This window comes from Psammomys obesus, unplaced genomic scaffold, assembly GCF_907164565.1.
Source record: "Psammomys obesus unplaced genomic scaffold, mPsaObe1.curated_primary_1811, whole genome shotgun sequence".
NCBI classification, from domain to species: Eukaryota; Metazoa; Chordata; class Mammalia; order Rodentia; family Muridae; genus Psammomys; species Psammomys obesus.
Window position 1 is genome coordinate 2,497,737 of NW_026591816.1, and position 18,945 is coordinate 2,516,681.

At 40.1% G+C, this 18,945-nt stretch overlaps 1 protein-coding gene across 4 annotated transcripts in view; it reads right to left on the reverse strand.

Annotated features, from left to right (window-relative positions):
- Mon2 (MON2 homolog, regulator of endosome-to-Golgi trafficking) overlaps positions 1–18,945 on the reverse strand; it is a 76,097-nt gene that overhangs the window by 9,975 nt on the left and 47,177 nt on the right. For 2 of the 4 annotated variants that reach the window (XM_055612105.1, XM_055612103.1), the window contains exons 22-32: positions 16,849–17,024; positions 14,481–14,643; positions 12,910–13,203; positions 11,822–12,020; positions 7,989–8,611; positions 5,938–6,081; positions 5,334–5,351; positions 4,923–5,051; positions 2,672–2,862; positions 2,075–2,135; positions 1,193–1,316 (exon numbers count right to left, since the gene is read on the reverse strand). In XM_055612105.1, the coding sequence (XP_055468080.1) occupies positions 1,193–1,316; positions 2,075–2,135; positions 2,672–2,862; positions 4,923–5,051; positions 5,334–5,351; positions 5,938–6,081; positions 7,989–8,611; positions 11,822–12,020; positions 12,910–13,203; positions 14,481–14,643; positions 16,849–17,024 (2,122 nt within the window). The remainder of the gene's footprint in view (positions 1–1,192; positions 1,317–2,074; positions 2,136–2,671; positions 2,863–4,922; positions 5,052–5,333; positions 5,352–5,937; positions 6,082–7,988; positions 8,612–11,821; positions 12,021–12,909; positions 13,204–14,480; positions 14,644–16,848; positions 17,025–18,945) is intronic. The other 2 variants (XM_055612104.1, XM_055612106.1) reach the window with 1 other exon arrangement.

Genomic DNA, 18,945 nt, shown 5'->3' on the forward strand with positions numbered 1-18,945 from the left:
AGTGCAGGTGCCCTGCAATGTTAGCACTTCACACCAAAAGTGGCCGGTGAGGCTGTCTAGGACTAATGTTACCTGATAACTCAGTGCTATGTAGCTTGAAATATTTATACCAAAATTTTAATTGTACTTAGTTAAAGTAGCCGGCATTTTAAATATAAGTATAATATAAAAATTAAGTTCACTTAATTATTTTTCTCTGAAATTCCCATGCTAATTAAACTCACAGGTCCGGTTTTTTTAAACGTTGGGGTGGATGGAAAAAAAAACCTAGTTTGAAAAGTAGGCAGCAAGAGAGCCATCTAGTGGCCCAACTGTATAAGTGTTCTGTAAAATTTCACAAATTATTCATGGCTGTAGTAAATACTGGGATTAAGGATACATATATATTCTACAAAAATTTATAATCTCACAGGAAAAAAGTCTCATCATCATGTCACAATTATATCTGATATTTGAATATACATTTTAATAAATAGAAATACTAACAGCTTAAATTAAGACATGATGACATAATGAAATGAGCATGCTCTTTCTTATGTCACCTCTAGTCTTCTGGGAGCTTTTTATTTCTTCTTTTTTATTAATTAATTTAGATAATCACTTTACAGCCTGCTGACAGCCCCCTCCCTCCTCTCCTTACACTCCTACCCTCGCACCCCTCCCCCATTTTCCCTTCCCTTTCTCCTCAGAGAAGAGGACGTCCCCACGAGTACCAACCCACCCTGGCACTTCAAGTCGCACTAAGTGTGTCCTCTCCCACTGAGGCATGGCAGGTTTTTCAATCAGGCCAAACACACACCTTTCTTTGCTAGCCTAGTGCTTGTACACAGCAGACACTGGGACAAACAAGTGTTTCTTCTTTAACAGATGAAGGCACTTTCCCCGTAACAGCACCAACATGCTCAGTGGGCGAATGCTCTCTCCTCTCTACATAAACCCCTTACAAAACTAGTAACTTCTGTCAACCAACATGACTCCCTCAGACTCTAGAAGGACCATGTGGCCTACTTAATCAGAATTTACACATAGGAACGCACCTGCATTTCTCCTCAGAAAACTTAACATTCTGCACCACATTCCTAAACTTCCCATCTCTCTCTGCATTCTCTGTTTATTTTTAAACAGCCAGAGGATTACACAACTGTCAGCTTCCTCATGCTTCTTACCGCCGGGAGAGGAGAGGCCCACCCACCTGTGAATGAGGACGACTGGGAATGGATGGAGCCTCTGTTGAGCATGGTCATCATCTGACCCACAAACGCTCTAGGGATGAGATTGGCGTAGGGGAGGATCTCCGCGCTGATAAGCTGAACCACCTAAAGCAAAAGGGAGTCAATCCTACTTTTAACTGGAAAGTGACTGACTCAAATTATAATTTCTAGAGTAAAAGTTAAATTTTATTCTTTTTGAAAATAAGAACCTTCCCTGATGGAAGTATTTGAGCATTTTACTGTTACTATACAACACGACCCCTAGCCTGCTTCCTTCATCCATTGTTCCTACAAGGAAACTCAACACGAAGGTTTGCTGTACTACAGTTTTAACATATGTTAAATATACGTAGAAAAATGCTCAGCATCTGGAACATAACCATGCTAAAACTTTCAAAATATTAAACTTACTTTCCATAATTAGAAATTATGCACTCATTTTTGTCAAATACATTATTCTAACATACAATTTTGTCCTGTAAAGCTCCCACAAGATTTAAAACAATGGCACTGAGGTGATACTTTATAGGTCTATGACAATGCCTATACTCTCGTCTCCACCTGAAAATCATTCACCTGATTTGCTCAGGCATCTCACTTAAAGACACGAGATCCCAACTCCTCATCCAACCAAAACTTCAAAGCTAAAAACTTCTAAGGTCTGGCAAGATGGCAGCTGGGACAGACCCATATAAAAGTGGAAGGCTCCACAAAGGACACACAGGGACACACAGCCACACACAGGGACACACACACCACATGTGCCTTCCACTACTAAAATTAAAAATTTTTAAAGTCTTCCAATTTCATTTATAATTCCCAAATATAGTAAAAAAACAGGAACAATTTCTAAGCTTGCTTACTTCAACATCAATACTTTCATTTCTCTGAAATTCTTGAATGGAGAGATTATCCGGAGGTACACTAAAAAAGAAAATGGGAAGACCTGATTTCATTTCCTGAACAAACAAACAAAAATATTCAAATGATAAAACATTAGTTCTTCCTTCCTACTCAGGCTGAGACATTATGGCACACTTAAAAGGATACACTTTTAAATTACACTAGTTATTGTTTCATTTTATGTTGAATGTATAAAAATAGTATCAATGCATTTAGTTCAGAAGTGTAGTGTACAGGCTTATGTCTTAATCATCCATAGCTGGATGGTTGGCAGACCTTGTTTATTTGTACATTTTAAATGTAAAAATGATCCCAAGTACCACATCCTCCACATCCGGACAGTGAACTGAAAAGCCCCTTCCTCCTCCAGCCACTTCCTGCCAGTGCCTTGGTAACAGGAATAAGAAAACAAGCACGCACAGAATGTCCCTCCAGCTCTGTGTGGGCAGCCCAGCAATGACCCGATCAGTGGACACAGAGTAGGACCCACAGCTCAAGAGCTATAGACTTAGACTTCTGTCTCTGGAAAGGCTCTTCATTTAGATTAATGAGCTGACCTTTTAGTAAACAGGAAGTCTTCAAGAGTGCTGGCTAATTCTGGCCACATGCTGTCAAATTTCCCAGAAGAAGCATGCTGTCGGGCAACAGGCAGCCCAATGGAAAGAACTTTGAGGAGAGAAGCCACTGCCAGTTTCCATGTGCTTTCAGAAGGGCAGGAATACTTCAGACTGAGAGGAACCCTGAGAGTCTGAAGAGAAACACAGTAGCATTGGTCAAAACACCTGCAGCTGCATTCAAAACTAAACAACATGTAGCAACTGTGAAAAACAACAGTGTAGGTATCTTCACTAAAAAGATGATTAACAAAGACTGATTTTTAGGCATGGTCCCCAAAGACTACTCCTTAGGAAGATACACTTTATTCTGTTTGGAACTAAGAGCCAGAACCAGGCTTTCTGTGTGCCAAGCTTGACCGGCACCACTGAGCTAATTCCAGCTCTGAAAGCTACACCTGTTCCCTAAAGCGGACAGTCTCTCTGTGTCCCTCAGGGTGCAGTAAAACTCACTGTCCTCTGTCTCAGCCTCCCATGTGTGTAGGTGCGGCAACCATGACACTTTAACACTGTCTCTTTTGAACAAAGACTCATCAACTTCTTTGAAACTCAGTTCTTCTTTAAAATCACAATAAGGATACTATATGAGAAGCTAGAGTTAGGAACAGAAAATTTACCATTTTGCAACTCTCCTGACATCATTCTCCCTACACAAAGCAGTTTTGTTCATAAGGGTCTCCTGTCCAAAAGAGGCCATTACTACCTATACTTTCCCAGTGGTGAGGGAAGAGCTAGCAACCTGTGATACCAATACTTTCAAGTTTCAGACCCAAAAGTCCTTGAGTTTTATATTTTTTTTTGTTTTTTTAGATTTATTTATTATACATACAATGTCCTGCCTACATGCAGACTTGCACGCCAGAAGAGGACGCCAGATCTTATTATAGATGGTTGTGAGCTACCGTGTGGTTGCTAAGAATTGAATTCAGGACCTCTGGAAAAGCAGCCAGTGCTCTTAACTTCTGAGCCATCTCTCCAGCCCGAGTCTTATATTTTACTCAGATATCTTTTTAAATTAATTAATTAATTTATTCACTTTGTATCCTAACTGTAGCCCCCTCCCTTGTCTCCTCCCAGTTCTACCCACCCTCTCTTATCTCCCCCTATGCCCTTTCCCTAGTCCCCTTATAGGGGAGGACCTCCTCCCTTTCTATCTGACCCTAGCCTACCATGTCTCATCATGGCTGGCTGCATCATCTTCCTCTGTGGCCTGGTACCCCCAGGGGGAGGTAATTAAAGAGCTGGCCATTGAGTTCATGTCAGAGACAGCCCCTGTTCATTAGGGAACCCACTTGGACACTGAGCTGCCATGGGCCACATCTGTGAAGAGGTTCTAGGTCCTCTTCATACATCCTTGGTTGGAGTATCAGTCTCTGCAGGCCCCTCTGGCCCCAGATTTTTTGGTTCTGTTGTTCTCCCTGTGGAGTTCCTGTCCCCTCCAGGTCTTTCTATCTCCCTCTTCTTCCATGAAGTTTCCTGTACTCTGCCCAAAGTTTGGTTATGAGTCTCTTTGATATCTTGCTTTGCTTTGATATCTTGCATCTGCTTTGATATCTTGCTGGGTAGAGTCTTTCAGAGGCCCTCTGTGGAAGGCTCATGTCCTGTTCTTCTCCTACTTCTGATGTCTATCCTGTGTAGTTTTCCTAATAACGCAATAAATTAATCATGCAAGAATATGAAACTTGAAAAAAGAGCTGGGTGTAGATTTGTCCTCAAATGTAGGGAAAGTTAGAAAAGAAGAAACAGAATGAACAAAAGTTTAATCTTTAAAAAGTAACCCCAAAACAGTAACATCTATCTACTATATATATGAGGAACTGCTCTTTTAAAACGAGTCTGCAGAGCACTAAACTGATGCATTCTCTCTAGCACCCTGAACACTAAGCAGCCTTAAGACTTGAACACTCTTCAGGAACTATAACAAGTCTGCTGGGAAGAAGGACCTTACCAGGCTACATACAGGTAGAGGTCAGCAGAAAAGCGTCTGCCTGGCACTGGGTTCAAACCCTAGTAATGTGCCACTCCTACCCCATTCCAAATCTCATAGGGTACAAAAATTGAGTTTGTCAAATACAATTCATGTATTTGAAGTCACTATAAATAACAATGTTTTTCATTTATCCCAATACATTGCTTAGAGAAATTTCAATAATTTTATAGTATCAAAAAAAGTAGAGATAAAAAGATGCATTACCTTAATAATATTCTGGAGGACTTTCTCATTCACCACTGCTTTATGACAGGCTGTTTTTTGGTACAAATCCACAACTACTTCTAAAGATCTTTCCGCGAATGGTACATAATTCAAGGCTACCCATTCCGCCTAGAAGGTAATGTTTTCACATGGAGTCAGAGATAATTAATGGGACCGAAGAAAGCCATATTCTTTTTGAAAAGAAAGCTCCTTTCCTCACAAGTTCAGGCCTTGGTTCTAGATCAGATCACATTACATGCAAAATTTTCAAAAACATATGTACTTCATGAGAACAGCTTTCAGCCAGGCACAAGGTACAGCTATGGGAAGCACAGAGCACGCTAATGAGACTGGGAGGGGGCACGGCACTTGTTCCAGCAGGTTAGGACAGGGTCAGGAGATGCAACTCACCGGTGCAAATAGTTGGATCTATTGTGATTCCATTGTGATGCAAGACAAATAGAATGAGAAAAATTAATACATATTAAAACTACTTTTCGGACTATATATAATTATAATTTTTATGGTGAGTGAAGAAAATCAGTATGTATGTGCATTCAGAAAGTTACTTTTCTTGTAAGTCAAAATAAAGATATAATTTGCCAACTAAGGCTGTGAAATGTATATAAAATCCAACTACATTTCACACCAGCAATGGACAACTTATTTAGTACACACAGATTTCTTCATCTTGCACTGTAGATATCTATTTTAAGGTAAAATTAGGCTTAGGGGTTTCCACTCTTTTTGCAGAAGAATGGGGCAGCCAAAAAAGAGGTACAATGGAACTTTCATTTCTGAAGAAACAAGGGGAGTGAAAGGGCACACTTTCAGAAGGACCATCTGGAGAGGAGAAAAGCATCAGAGACATGGTTTCTCAGGTAAAACTTGTACTCTGTAACAGATGTATGAGTATCAATGTGCACTTCCTTTTCTCAGGTAACCAATTCTATCTGAATTAGAACTCATTTAGACGCCATACCTCATTACAGAATAAACACGATTTGTAAGCTACCTGATTATATTTTGCATTTGCAACATGCTTTGTTTCCAGCTGTCCATACTGTGGAGGTTTACAGGAAAACTCTACAAATGCCAGTAACTGGTCAAATATAGCTGGGTACATTATCTGCATGTTTTCTGGTCCAACACAGATGGCCTAGGAAGCAAAATGAGAACATTAGGTTGCACAGTATGAACTCCAGAATGTTCTCTCTTGTGTATGCATTTGCTCACCCAAAAAATCTTACGAACTATACTATCTTATGCCATATGCCATCTTGCCACACTTGAAATACAAGCTATTTAAACAATTATTAAACAAAAGTCAACCTCAAAGTATTTAGTCAGGTTAAAAATGGTCTTGATGAAATATAATTTATTCTTTAACACAGAAGGGAAAGGTCAAGCATGTTCAGACAAGTGCCAGGTAAGGCCGGGTGCATATCTGAGATTTGCCACAGTGCAGCCACAAGACCAGCATTCAGTCAAGATGAAGCCGACTTCAGTGTAATAATATCAGCTCATGGACACAAGCTGATTTCCGCCCCATGCTTGCTCTATATATTCACAGACACTGTAACTGAAACATAAATAAATCTTTGAAACAATTGTGCAAAATGATTTTAGCTATATAACGTTTTTGGAATGATGTTTACATTTTGTCAAAGCCCAGAGCAAATTCTTAATAGCCATAATGTTTTCCTGAAAAAACATACTTATTAAAAAGTAAAAATTTTGCATCTTCTCTTGAAAAATAAAGGGTGTGCATTGTTTTTTAAGTTACTTTCTATGAATGCACAACAAAGCTGAATATGCAGTTTTGAGTTAAAAAAAATCTGGGATTTCTCCAAATGACTACATTTTTATGATAGAAAATCTTTTTCAGGAAATGTATAAACAATGTATTTGTATAATCTAATCAGAGGGGGGGAAGTATGATGAACTATATTTTTCTCTAATGGAAAATTTTTAAAACTTACTTTGATTTCAGTTGTGGAAATTCATGCCTCTCAAACAATCTGTGAACGTCAGATTTTGTTAACTTTTGAGTTGTTCACACTGGAACTAAGGCTAAACAGATAAAGAACTATCGCTTAGTCTGACTCCTCCCGGGGCAATTTATAGGTGCCATAGTTATTGAAAGCATTTTCATCATTCCAGCTGGGTATAAAGGAGCCAGTTAGCTAGAAGCAGACGGACATCTCACAAATGAGCTTGGACAGCAGAATCTGGCTCTATCTTGTCTTGGCTGATTACTTAGTTGGCCTTTGTTTCCTCAGATAAGAGTTTCACACTGCAGATAAGGCTGGGCTCACACTTAGTGTGAATCTTCCTGCCTCAGCCTTCCACGTGCTGGGATTACAAATGACTCCTCACACTGGATCTTGCTCAGCTTTTCACACGTGTACATGAGTACATATGCTCGTGCGATGGCATGTGTATGGAGGGCAGAACAGTTTCTGGGCGATCTTCTGCCATGTCGGTCCCAGAGACCGTCACCAGGCTTGGTGCCAGCTCCTTTACCTGCATAGCTATCCTGTTACCCCCTTGCTTAGGACTTTAATAGTTATGAGCTGTGCTACCAATTTTGTTGATAATCTAAAACCACTTTTATTCCGATATGGTCTTGCTTCCCAGCCTGAATTTATTCAATGGTTTTTAGATCGTTTAGTGATTTGTTGTTGTAAAAAACAAAGCACACAGCTAAAAACACACAATTAAACTGTAGGAAGAAAACCACTTTTATAAGCTCACCCTTGAGTCTTAGTATAGACTATCAACAATTTCAGAATTAACTTTATGTGAACTGGAATTAGAAGACACAAGTAGCTTCTCAATGATTCAAAACAGACCTGAAATACTTTTTTTTTATATCAGAAAGAATAAGTTTTTTTTTAAATCTTGATAATCTTAAATTTATCAAGTATACATTCATAGCAATCTTTAAAAAATATAAATTTATTTTCTGAAACTTACTGCAAAAAACCAACCAACCAACCAACCAACCAACCAACCCAGAAAACCATTTTCACTCTTGCTTCTGCAGCCACTGAGATCCCTTACCTTTTGGAGAACATCAAGAGCCGTGAGCACAGCTTCCTGTAGACTGGTCAGAACTGCTTCTGTGTACGATGGGAGAATGAAAGGGGAGGCATCTGAACTTATGGGGACCGAAACAGCACTGTGCAATATGACTCCCAGCTTCTGTAAGTCATCCATGTTGAAGCCAGCTTTTATGTGCTGGTACAGAGCTGGGAATATCTGGATTAGAGCCGTAAGGAAAGGCTGGCTGGGGATGAAGGTCAGCTTATCAAAAGCAGCAGGTGGTTTTGTGCTTTCAGAGCCAATTCTGTACCAGGTATTCCAAGCAGCCCACCAGAGGTTCAAATCTTCAAGCTCATCAGTCACTACAGGTGGCTCAGAACTGTATCTTCCCAGTTTTTCTCCAATGGAATCTGTCCTTACAAATGGCCTGTTCAGGCCTGGGCCTGAAATGCTTCCTATAAGGACAGGCACGGGCACATTAACTACAGGGGTCTCAGGCTTTTCTGAGTCTCTGACAGGGGACACAATCTGTAAGATTTCCTGGAAGCTTTTCAGAGCAGCCAGGGACACTTCGTTGTTCTTGCTGAGTGCAGCCGACTGAATGTGGTCAAGAAGAACATCCCAAGCTCTTGAAAAGTCTCCTGTATCAAGAAAAGTGGGAAATACAATTAGCATAAAAATGACCATATTCTCTTAGACATTTGAGCAGTGTTGCTTTATTTTCTGCCTAAACTGTCATAGAACTAGAAAGAATATAATTAGGTTCTAAGGTACAAAATCCACGAATCAGGCCTGGCAAAGATGGCTGAGAGTTGTCTAGCCACACAAGACTAACAACTGAGCGCCAGCTGCAGAACCACAGAGCCTGATGGGTAGCTTGCCTCCATGGTGCAGACACTCTTATAAAGCGAGATGCCAGGTGCAGACAGGTCAGCCACACAGAAGCTCACGGCTGGCCACCCTGGCGTACATGAGTGGCAGCAACAGAGACCGTGCAGCAAACACAGCAGAAGAGAAACAGTTCCCTTAAGCTGTCCCCTGGCTGCCACACGCATGCTGAGCATACATGTTGAACACACATGCCCTCCTACACACAAATAACAAGAAATGAGAGTTAAAAAGACCATGATCCAGAAATGATAGAACATATTTTCAAATAGGTATGCATATGTTAAGTGGGTAACACATCTACTTACAGAGATTTTATTTACTTTTGCTTAAGGAGAAGAAAAATATAAGAAGATAAAACAAAAGCTCTCAGTGACATTGTCTGCTACCCACTGACTTTTATTAACAGTTTAAACACAGATTTCCTCCCCCCATTTTTGCAGTATTAGGGATTGAACTGGCATTTTCATGTATAGTAGGCAAGTGCTCTATCACTGAACTATCTGCAACCCATGATGTCCTCATTCTTCATCACCAGAGAAATCACCGCCCACGATTTTAATGTCTAAATGTTTACAACAAGCTATATTTCATACTCCATCAAATTCTAAATTTATACTTTCATCTTCACCTGGCAGTACATTTATAGCTCTGAGTTTTCTTCAACATTTTTAGAGGGCTGTGGCAAGATGGCTGAAGCCAGAAGACCGAAGTTCAGCCCCCGTGGCCTACAGAGTGGAAGGGCAGGACTAACTCCTGAAAGTCTCCTCTGACCTTCACACATATGCACTGGCATATGTGTGCGCTTCCCACCGCCCGCACACTGAAGAAACAAACATTAAAAAGCCAGGAAGTTAACTTTCCAAAAGTCTGCATATCATTGTATGTTGCACATTGGTCTGTTGAAAGCAAATTCACTAGTGTTCACATTAAAAACCCATCCAAGCCACCTGAGCTGCCTTATATTGTCATTAAAAAATTTAAATCACTATTTAACAAGTCATGTCTGTAGGCATAAAGTAAACACATGCATTAACAGTGACGCTTTGTATATTCCATGTATAAATTATACACAAAGAGAAAGATCCAAATTAAACAAAAATACACTTCATGTGGTGGCATACATCTTTAACCCAACACTTGAGAGACAGAGGCAGCCTGGTCCACACAGTGAGCCCCACGGACATCCAAGGAGATGTAGAAAGATCCAGTCTCAAAAAGCAAACCACACCACACCAAACCACACCAAACCAAACCATACCACACCAAACAAAAACATTTGAGGGAGCTCGGGAAATGGCACATTTGGTGACGTACTTGCCACCCAGTACCAAGGACCAGAATTCAATCTCTAGTGTCCACGTTAAACAAGCATACAATAACAAACAACAAAGAGCTGCAGTGGGCAAGTGCTTTAATCTCAGCACGCTTGCTCTGCAAGCAAGAAGACTGGAGGTCAAACCCTACCTATATAAAAAGTTCGGTGTGGCTGTGGAGCCGCAGCACTGTGGGGGCAGAAACAGGAGTTCCGGGTTCTGTAGGAGACTGAGTCTCAAGGGAATAAGCGGGTGACCTCGGGTCATCCAACGCTGTCTGTGACCCTCAAGTGCAATCAAAGTGCATGTACTCACATACTCAGGTGTGTAGACCTCCTTCATACAATTAATTGTCCAGTAGTACCTTCATCAATTTTTCTGTACTGTCCCCAACACTGTCACCCAAACAAAAAAACACTGCGACCTCCCTTGGGTTCGCAGCCTCAAACCCACTGACATCGCTAACTGGCAATCTTTATTTTGGGCACTGATTTTTTTTTTTTTAAAGATTTATTTATTTATTATATATACAGTATTCTGCCTGCACATATGCCTCCAAGCCAGAAGAGGTCACCAGTTCTCATTATAGATGGTTGTGGGCCACCATGGGGTTGCTGGGAGTTGAACTCATGACCTTTGGAAGAACAGCCAGTGCTTTTAACCGCTGAGCCCTCTCTCCAGTCCCACTGGGCACTGTTCTGCACACTCAAAGATAAGTCTCATCACCCCTGCCCCTGCTCCAGGCAACACTAGCACTCATCTCTCCTTGGTACAATAAAGAAGTCTCCAGAATTACCACATTCTCTATGAAATTAGCTATAAACTTGGTCATGCTTGAGGACTACCAATGTGCATTAACTGCTTCCTCACCAGTCTGCCATGCCATCTAACTCTTTCTCTCTCCCTCTTCCTTCACCCTTCCCTCCAACAAGAATGATCTTTTTGAACCAAAAATCTAATAAAGTTACTTATGGTATAAACTTTCCAGCAGTTTTGTTTTTCTTTAGTTTGCTCTTAGGATGAGGTCCCACCTCTGAACACATTTAACACAGCCTGGCCTTTTCCTACATTTCTACCTCCTTAAAAACCACATTTCTCTCAGAGTAGTATTCCATTGTGTTTTTACTCCCTATTTCAGAGCTATAAGCATGCTAGGGTCCTCAGCATTCCTCCTTCAGTCTTTTATCCATTTATCTGTAAACCTAACCTCACTTCACCTTACCTGGCCCAGTGAACGCTTATCTACTCTTATCTTAGGTATAACTCTAAGACAGTACTGTCCTCTCAAGTTGCCAATTTGGCTTCACCAATCTACTCTAAACTCACAATGCACTAACTTTCTTTTTGGCATTAATCACTGAAACAATTTTTCACTTTTGAGTATATTTATGGCTCTTCTCTCAAGTTCAACATTGCACATATTCTGCTCAGCACTGTACCCTAAAGGCTAGTCCAGGGTACGTGGGCATTATTTTTCCCCACAATAAAATGAATATTACCCACCACACATGAAGGATACGGTTAACATTGACTGTTCTTGAGAGACAGAACTGTTTATCAATTCCCAAAGAATTTTCTATGTATGTTCCAAATTTCTTCTAACATAAATTACCTGTGTGCGCAGAGAGAGAGAGAATATTTACGTACCTAAGGGCTGCAGTAAATATCTTCTGGTGTTAAAGATTCTCGCTACTCCAGCCAGTGTTAATACCCATGTCTCAGCCCATTGCTTCTCTGCGGTATCTCTTGAATGATGAATTAAAATATTTCCACCTCCAGACTCAATCTTTTCTTTGTCTGCAGTCGTAGAAGATTCTCGAACTCGGTCCAGTAGATGAAAGAGTACCTAAGTATTTATTTTAAAGGTCATATAAAAAAATATTGATGACTTAAGTAATGGCAAAAGAAACTAGAAGTTATAAAGATAGGTATAAATGTTGTTAATTCACATAAATTAGAGAAATTGACTGAAAAAGACAACTGTGCATTCTTAAACTTATCCTTAAGGTCATAGAATAATGAAAACATAAATTAAGTGGACAGAACACCAGCCAGGATTTGCTCTCCGTGGAACACCTCCAGGATGATACTTGAAAGATGCAGAGAGTATCACTACAGACATGTCCAAATTGAACTTGGGACTAAATGAGGTGTTGGAAAAAAAAAAATCAGCAAGCAAAACTGAGAATTTGGGAAGTGTTTACACTCAAAGGAACACAAGAACACACAAGGTTAGGGGAAGCACACTGAACAGAGTAGTTTTGTTTATGAAACAGAAAACTTCAAAAAGAAGATGATTTAATAATGTTAGGCACAAGGTCCTGGGTTCAAGTCCCAGCACAGCCACAAGAAAGGAAGGAAGGAAAAAAGGACAGGAGAAGAGAGGAGAGGAACAAGAAAGCAGAGGAGGAGGCTTTCTACGTGGCTTTAAGGAACTGGTGACCCTGTCTGGTCTACCAGGGGGAACAGAGAGTGGATGAGGCAATGGGAGCCCTTAGCTTCAGTGATACCTGTGCTGCTATGTGCGCTTCTCTCTCTCTCTCACACAATGAAAATCAATCTTTAAAAACTAACTTGTTCTATGTGTACTATGGTTTAAAAGACAACAAAGCCAATGTTTCTATTTTGGCAAATAAACAAATACATGGGAGTGATTCTCTTAAAAGTCAACACATTTCACTGAAAATGCTGTAATAGCACACTAGACGCTAACCGCCCAAACTGTCTTCCTGTACCTTCCAGACGACAGTGTGCCAGGTCGAGTGCTGCAGCAAGGTTCCGTGCGCGCCTATTGTAGAGAACAGGGTCTGCCCTGCACTCTTCCTCACTGCAGGGCGGGGGTCCACACAAAGTTCTCCCAGTTTTGCGTAAAGACACAACCACAGGCAGTCAAATGGGGGTGCAGGGTGGAATGGGCGATTCAGAGACATTCCTTTCTCTTCTGCCTGCTTCTGCTGGACCGCCTCTTCTTTATTTAACTCTTTTTCAATAGTTTCCCCTCTTTGGAAAAAATAATCTGAAATATTCCACTAAAAAGAAAAGTATAAAACTGTAACTTTATTTACAAATTTTGTTGTAAACTTCAGAATAGATTCAATCTAAGCATTTTCCTTATCAATGTCTCTGATTTCAAGAAAAAAGGCTAATTATTTTGTCTTAGCATTAACTTTTATTGTCCTGTACTTTTCATTATGAAAAATTTCAAATATATGTAGAAAAAAATTAATGAATTTCAATGTGTTGAATTCATAACACCTAGTCATTATAATTTTTATGTTTAAAAATATAGCATTCCACCACAACAAAGTAATTCCTTAGTATCACTTAATACTTTATAATTTCATACAAAAAGAACCATTACTATTTTCACATATACCCAAGACTTTATTCTCAATGGAAATGAGCTATGTGACTTACTGATGAGTAACCAATGATGGAAACACAGAGGCTACAACACATGAACATCAAAGAAAGTAACGGTGTCCAGTGGAGACTGAGCCCTGAATTAACCAGCTGCTCACTGGCAGCATGTGTCAGATTACAGTCTTCCATGGCCACATTTTTCATAGAAAAATACCAACTTACCTACTTAGTGTGAGAAATGTAAAATCAATTTTATGGAACTTCTGAGCCATAATAAACATTTAGGAGATTCTAAATACTACCTTCAAATAGCACTTAACTAACTTATGAGAAATTTAGGTTCAGCTTTATAAAATTACAACAGATATTGGGGCAGTTTTCATGTTTGCTTCACGTGAAATACTTGCAATACTCTAACATACTACTTCTGTACTCTAGATATGTAAACTGAGACTCAAATGTCAGTAATTCAAGAATCAAGAGCTAAACACAACTGAACACACACAGGTCTGTGTTTAGCCTCCACTATACTGTGCTGTCTCCCGTGTCTAACAGTGTTGTTGACAGACTACAGGTTTATCAAAATTGTAAATAAAGCTTCCCTACTAACTAGCCTATGGAAATGCTATTTAAGGTCACTTAATGTGTACATGAACATCAGCCAAGATTTTCCTCTTACGTATTTACTATTATTGTTTCACTAAGTTCTCTCCTCATAAATAAACTTTGCAGAACTCAAACTTTAAAGGTCAGTATATCAAAATGTTTCACATGTCCTGCTACTAACAGATTGTTACCTAAATTATTTAATTCTTCATGGAGGATATGTTTGGTACTTACAAGTCAGTAAAAATGTTCAGAGTCCAGCCTGTGTGTGTATTAAGTGCTAACTACATAAGTCATTTAAACAGGATACTACTGTAAGAAAAGCAATGATACTTACCAATAAGCCAATTGAAGTTAAACTAATATTAAGTTCTTGGTTATGAAGCCCAAAGCTACCTGCCACATCCACAACTATTTGTAGGCAAGAACAAGGCATTGTGGGTAGGAAATCCGTCACAACCAACTGCAGACACTGAAAGGCAGTTCTGATGAGTGATTCTCTGAAAACACACACACAAAAGGTAATGTGCTTTTATAAGAAAGGTGCAAGAAAAACCTCATAATAATCTGAACCAGCCTAACTTTTATTTTAGAATTCTAACACGGAAGCCCTTTCTGGTTACATAGTACCTCAGTAACCACAGAAATGTAAAAACAAAACAAAACAAAAGAACAAAACTCAAAACAAACAAAACCATTATACTTTCTCAAACAGACAAGAGTAAAGGGACCTTGTGGATATTAACAAGTAAGATTAGACTCAATCCCAGCACTGGAAGGCAGGGGTACAAAGTGGATTTCAGGCTAGCCAGAGCTACATAGTAAGACAGTCTCAAAAGACATTAGACTTAGAGAAGGGGAAATCAGTGTCACCAACTAACAACAGAACGCCTGGGACAATGCGCAAGGGAGAGTGCCGCAGCTCACCTTACCCCTGCTGCACCAAATCTACCTCATATGGCACCCAGCGCGCGCAGAACTTTTTACTCCGCAACTGAGCTGTTTTACATATCTGTACAGTATCCTTAAAAAATATCTAAAAACAATTATACATCTATTCTGTGAGAAAAGTACAACTGTAAATTTGACAAGAAAATAAGAAGCATGTGGTTTTGTAAGAAAAGTTTGGTGGTATTCTGGCTAGTTCTGTCCACTTGGCACACAGCAGAGCTGTCTGAGCGTCGAGGGACCGTCTCTATCAGCTTGCCTATAGGTAAGGCAGTGGGGCATTTTCTTGACTGGTGACTGATGTGAGAGGAAGCTGCCCACTGCGGGTTGTACCACCCCTGGGCAGGTAGTCCTGGGCTGTAAAAGAAAGCAAACTACGCAATCCAGGGGAGCAAGCTGTAAGCACTGCTCCTTCATGTCTTCTACTTCAGTTCCCACCTTGACTTCCCTTCATGGTGAACTATGACTAGGACGTGTAAGCCAAATAAATCCTTTACTCAAGATACTTTTGGTCATGGTGTTAATCACAGCAATAGAAAGCAAAATAAAACAAATAGAAATAATGTAAAGGAAAAATAATAACTACTAATTACCAAGTTTTCAAAGTGTTCAATGTAATTTCTAAGTACTGAATGCTTTCATTTCATTCTTAGAGCACACATCCTACTTTGTGTTATGAGTTGAAATAAATCAACTTCAATTTGCTGTAAATTGGTATTTTTTACTTTAAAAATCTCAATATGTTGTAGTATTTGAGAAAACTTACTATTACAAATATTAAATATTAATTTTCTCTAATGTTATCTTAATTTTCTCAATGTTTTAATATAAAATTCAACTATACTTGTCACTAAAAGAGTGTGTGTATGATATTGTAGAATTTCAGACAAGCTTATTTAGTACATGTTAAATTGCTTCCCTGATGCTCCATCGTAAACAAAGTAAAATTCTAAATCTAATGTGCCTGCCTTCTCTATTCCTTATGCATCTAATGCTATCACCACCCACAAGTTTACCTAAGTCAGAATGTGGGCCTCACTCTAGACTGCATTTCTGCCTTTCCCTGGAGTCAATCTGCTAAATACCTCAAAAGCCTCTCACGTCTAAGAAAGCACTGATCGATACTGCCACATTCCCGGCTTTTCTCCTCCTGTGCTTCTGCCACAGTGGTGGCTGTCAAATGCATGTCTGATTATATCACTGCCCTGTGTAAAATCCTCAACTGCCTCCCAAATATACTCGAGGTAAATGCAAATAGCTTTTAAAAGCACATGACATCATTTATGGCCTGGCTGCCCCTTACCACCTGAGCATTGTGTTCAGTAAAGTACTTTTTTACTTGTATTCTCTTTCTAGGGGAGTGGCCATTGATTTGTGTACTGAGAACAGCTAACAAGCACAGGATTTGGGAAACACTATGCACAGAATAAATGTTTAAAAAACAAATGAGTAGAGCCATTTTATAGCAATTTCTTAAGACTTCCTAATATATGGGGTTCTTTAGATGTACTATAAAATGTTAAGTTGGTTTATTTATAATAAAATCTTACATTCTAATATAAATGGCATAAAAGAACAAATCTTCTATCCCTTTAAACGCAACACAATACCTGAAAGCTCCCAGAACTACTTGGGGTAGGTATGAGAAACTATGCTTGGACATGAGCAGGAAGGCAGAAATAAAACTTCTCACTGCAGGTCTTTAGGGTGGCTCCCTTCTAACTTTCCTACATGTTGGTTATCCATTTCAAACTTACCCTTGATCATTTCTGATTGCTCCCATAACTCCAAGAACTAAAGGCCAGCCAGGCCCAAGACTGTCTCCCTGGCTCTGCAGGATCTGCAGCACACATTCCAGCTGCTTGAGTCGGATATCTGGATGGTTAACATTGGACATCTCTTTTAACGGGTTCAGTAAAAGCAGCTGTAGCCTCTAGAAAGGGGACAGGAAGTAAATGAGGAAAAGAAGTCCAAACAGACAGGGCGCTTGTGTTACAGCTGTCTCACCGGACTCATCCCTATGCTGACCAAGTTGGTCTACAAGTTTTGGGCTCAAGTGATCTTGTGACTCAATTTGCCAAGTACTGGGGCTACAGAGTGTTCCATGCTTCTCTGCTGTTCCTTTTGAGGTTCAGTCTCACCTCCACTCGCAATATTGTAGTAAACAGAAAATCTTCTGGTTAAAGAACACAAGTATGATTTCTTGTGTTCAAAAAAGAGCTTTGCCACTTTTCTATTCTTAAGGGTGAAAAGCAAGCTGATCAATCTTCAGCACGTCAAAGGGTCAGGTAGATTACCTTCCTTCACATACCCACATAGAAATGCTTTCTATTCTTTGTTTTGTTTGTTTTTTATTGTTGTTTGTTTATTTGAGACAGGGTTTCTCTATGTAGCCTTGGCTATTTGGACTAGCTCTGTAGACCAGGCTGGCCTTGAACTTACAGAGTCCCACCTGCCTCCTGAGTGCTGGGATTACAGGCGTGTGCTACCGTACCCAGCAACCCACTTAGAAAAGGACCTCACTAAAAGAGACAGATCTTCAGCTACATTTGAAAAAAAGAAAACAATTTCCAGTATCTAGTATCATCTTTCATTTATTCTATTAATGCATAGCATGTATTTAAATGCAAAACTATTAAGTGTGATATAATAAAAGCTATAAAATGCTTTAGTAATAATTATTATTATTAACAGATGACAAAAAGCCACAGTTGGGAAAAAGGCACTCTGTCTTTCAGCATCTAAAAAGCACTACAATTTAATTTTTTTCCCTCCAAATTTTATTGTATCTGGTTGACTTACTAAACCAATATTTGCTAAACTTTCACTGTGCGCCGAGCACTGAGCAAGCATTTTTGAGTGTGTGTCACAGAACATCTTGTGGCAGTCAGAACTGATGGCAATCACCTTCACCCACTCAGCCATTTTGTCAGCCATGAGTTTATGTTTTTTTAAAGGTTTAAACTAGAGCCAGTTTGGAGGCATCTCTCCATGGTTTCAGTACTCAGGCGGCAAAAGCAGGAGGACTGAACGTCTGAGGCCAGGCAGGATGCTGCAGCGAGACCCTGTCTTCAAACATCAAGAGCAGTGGGTGCAGCTGGGTGTTAGGACACTGACAGCCCAGCATGTGCAGGGCCACGGTTCAGTCCCTAGCACGAGTCAAAAGAAGAAACAAGCAAAACAAACCTTTCAAACTACAGCACAGAGAAAAAAAGAAACCACTAAAAAGAAGCTCCACAAGAGCAGAGATCTCCTGTCCTGCCCATCATTCTGTTCTAACTCTAGTCAACTGTGGTGTGCTGGATTCCTGTGTAGAGCACACTACGGTGATGAGGGGTAAGATGGCAAGGGGAAGGGAAATGGCTGCTAGATGCTTCAGTTTTACTCAGTCTTGAAATGGTTGAATGTCAGTGAACTTTAAAAATATTGTAAAATATATGTGAATGGCAAACAAAGGACAAAAACTAAGTCCAAAAGAAAATTCTGAAAGTTTAAAGTGACAAAATTATTTAAAAATAGAATCTATTTTACAGGAGCTGGGGAAATGGGTAACTGGGTAAAATCCTGGCCACATCAGCATGAGGGGCTGAGCCCAGACCGCAGCACCCAGATGAAAGGCAGGCACAGCAGCCATGCTGCACAGCGGCCATCTGCAACTCCAGCACTGTGGGCGGGCAGTGCAGTCCAGCTGACTCAGGAGGTCCAGATTTCCCGAGAGACCCTGCCTCAAAGAGTAAAGTGAACAGTGCTAGAGGAAGGCACCCCGTGTCATCCTAAGGCCTCCACAGGACACATGGAAGCACGCACCACACACACACACACACACACACACACACACACACACACACACACAC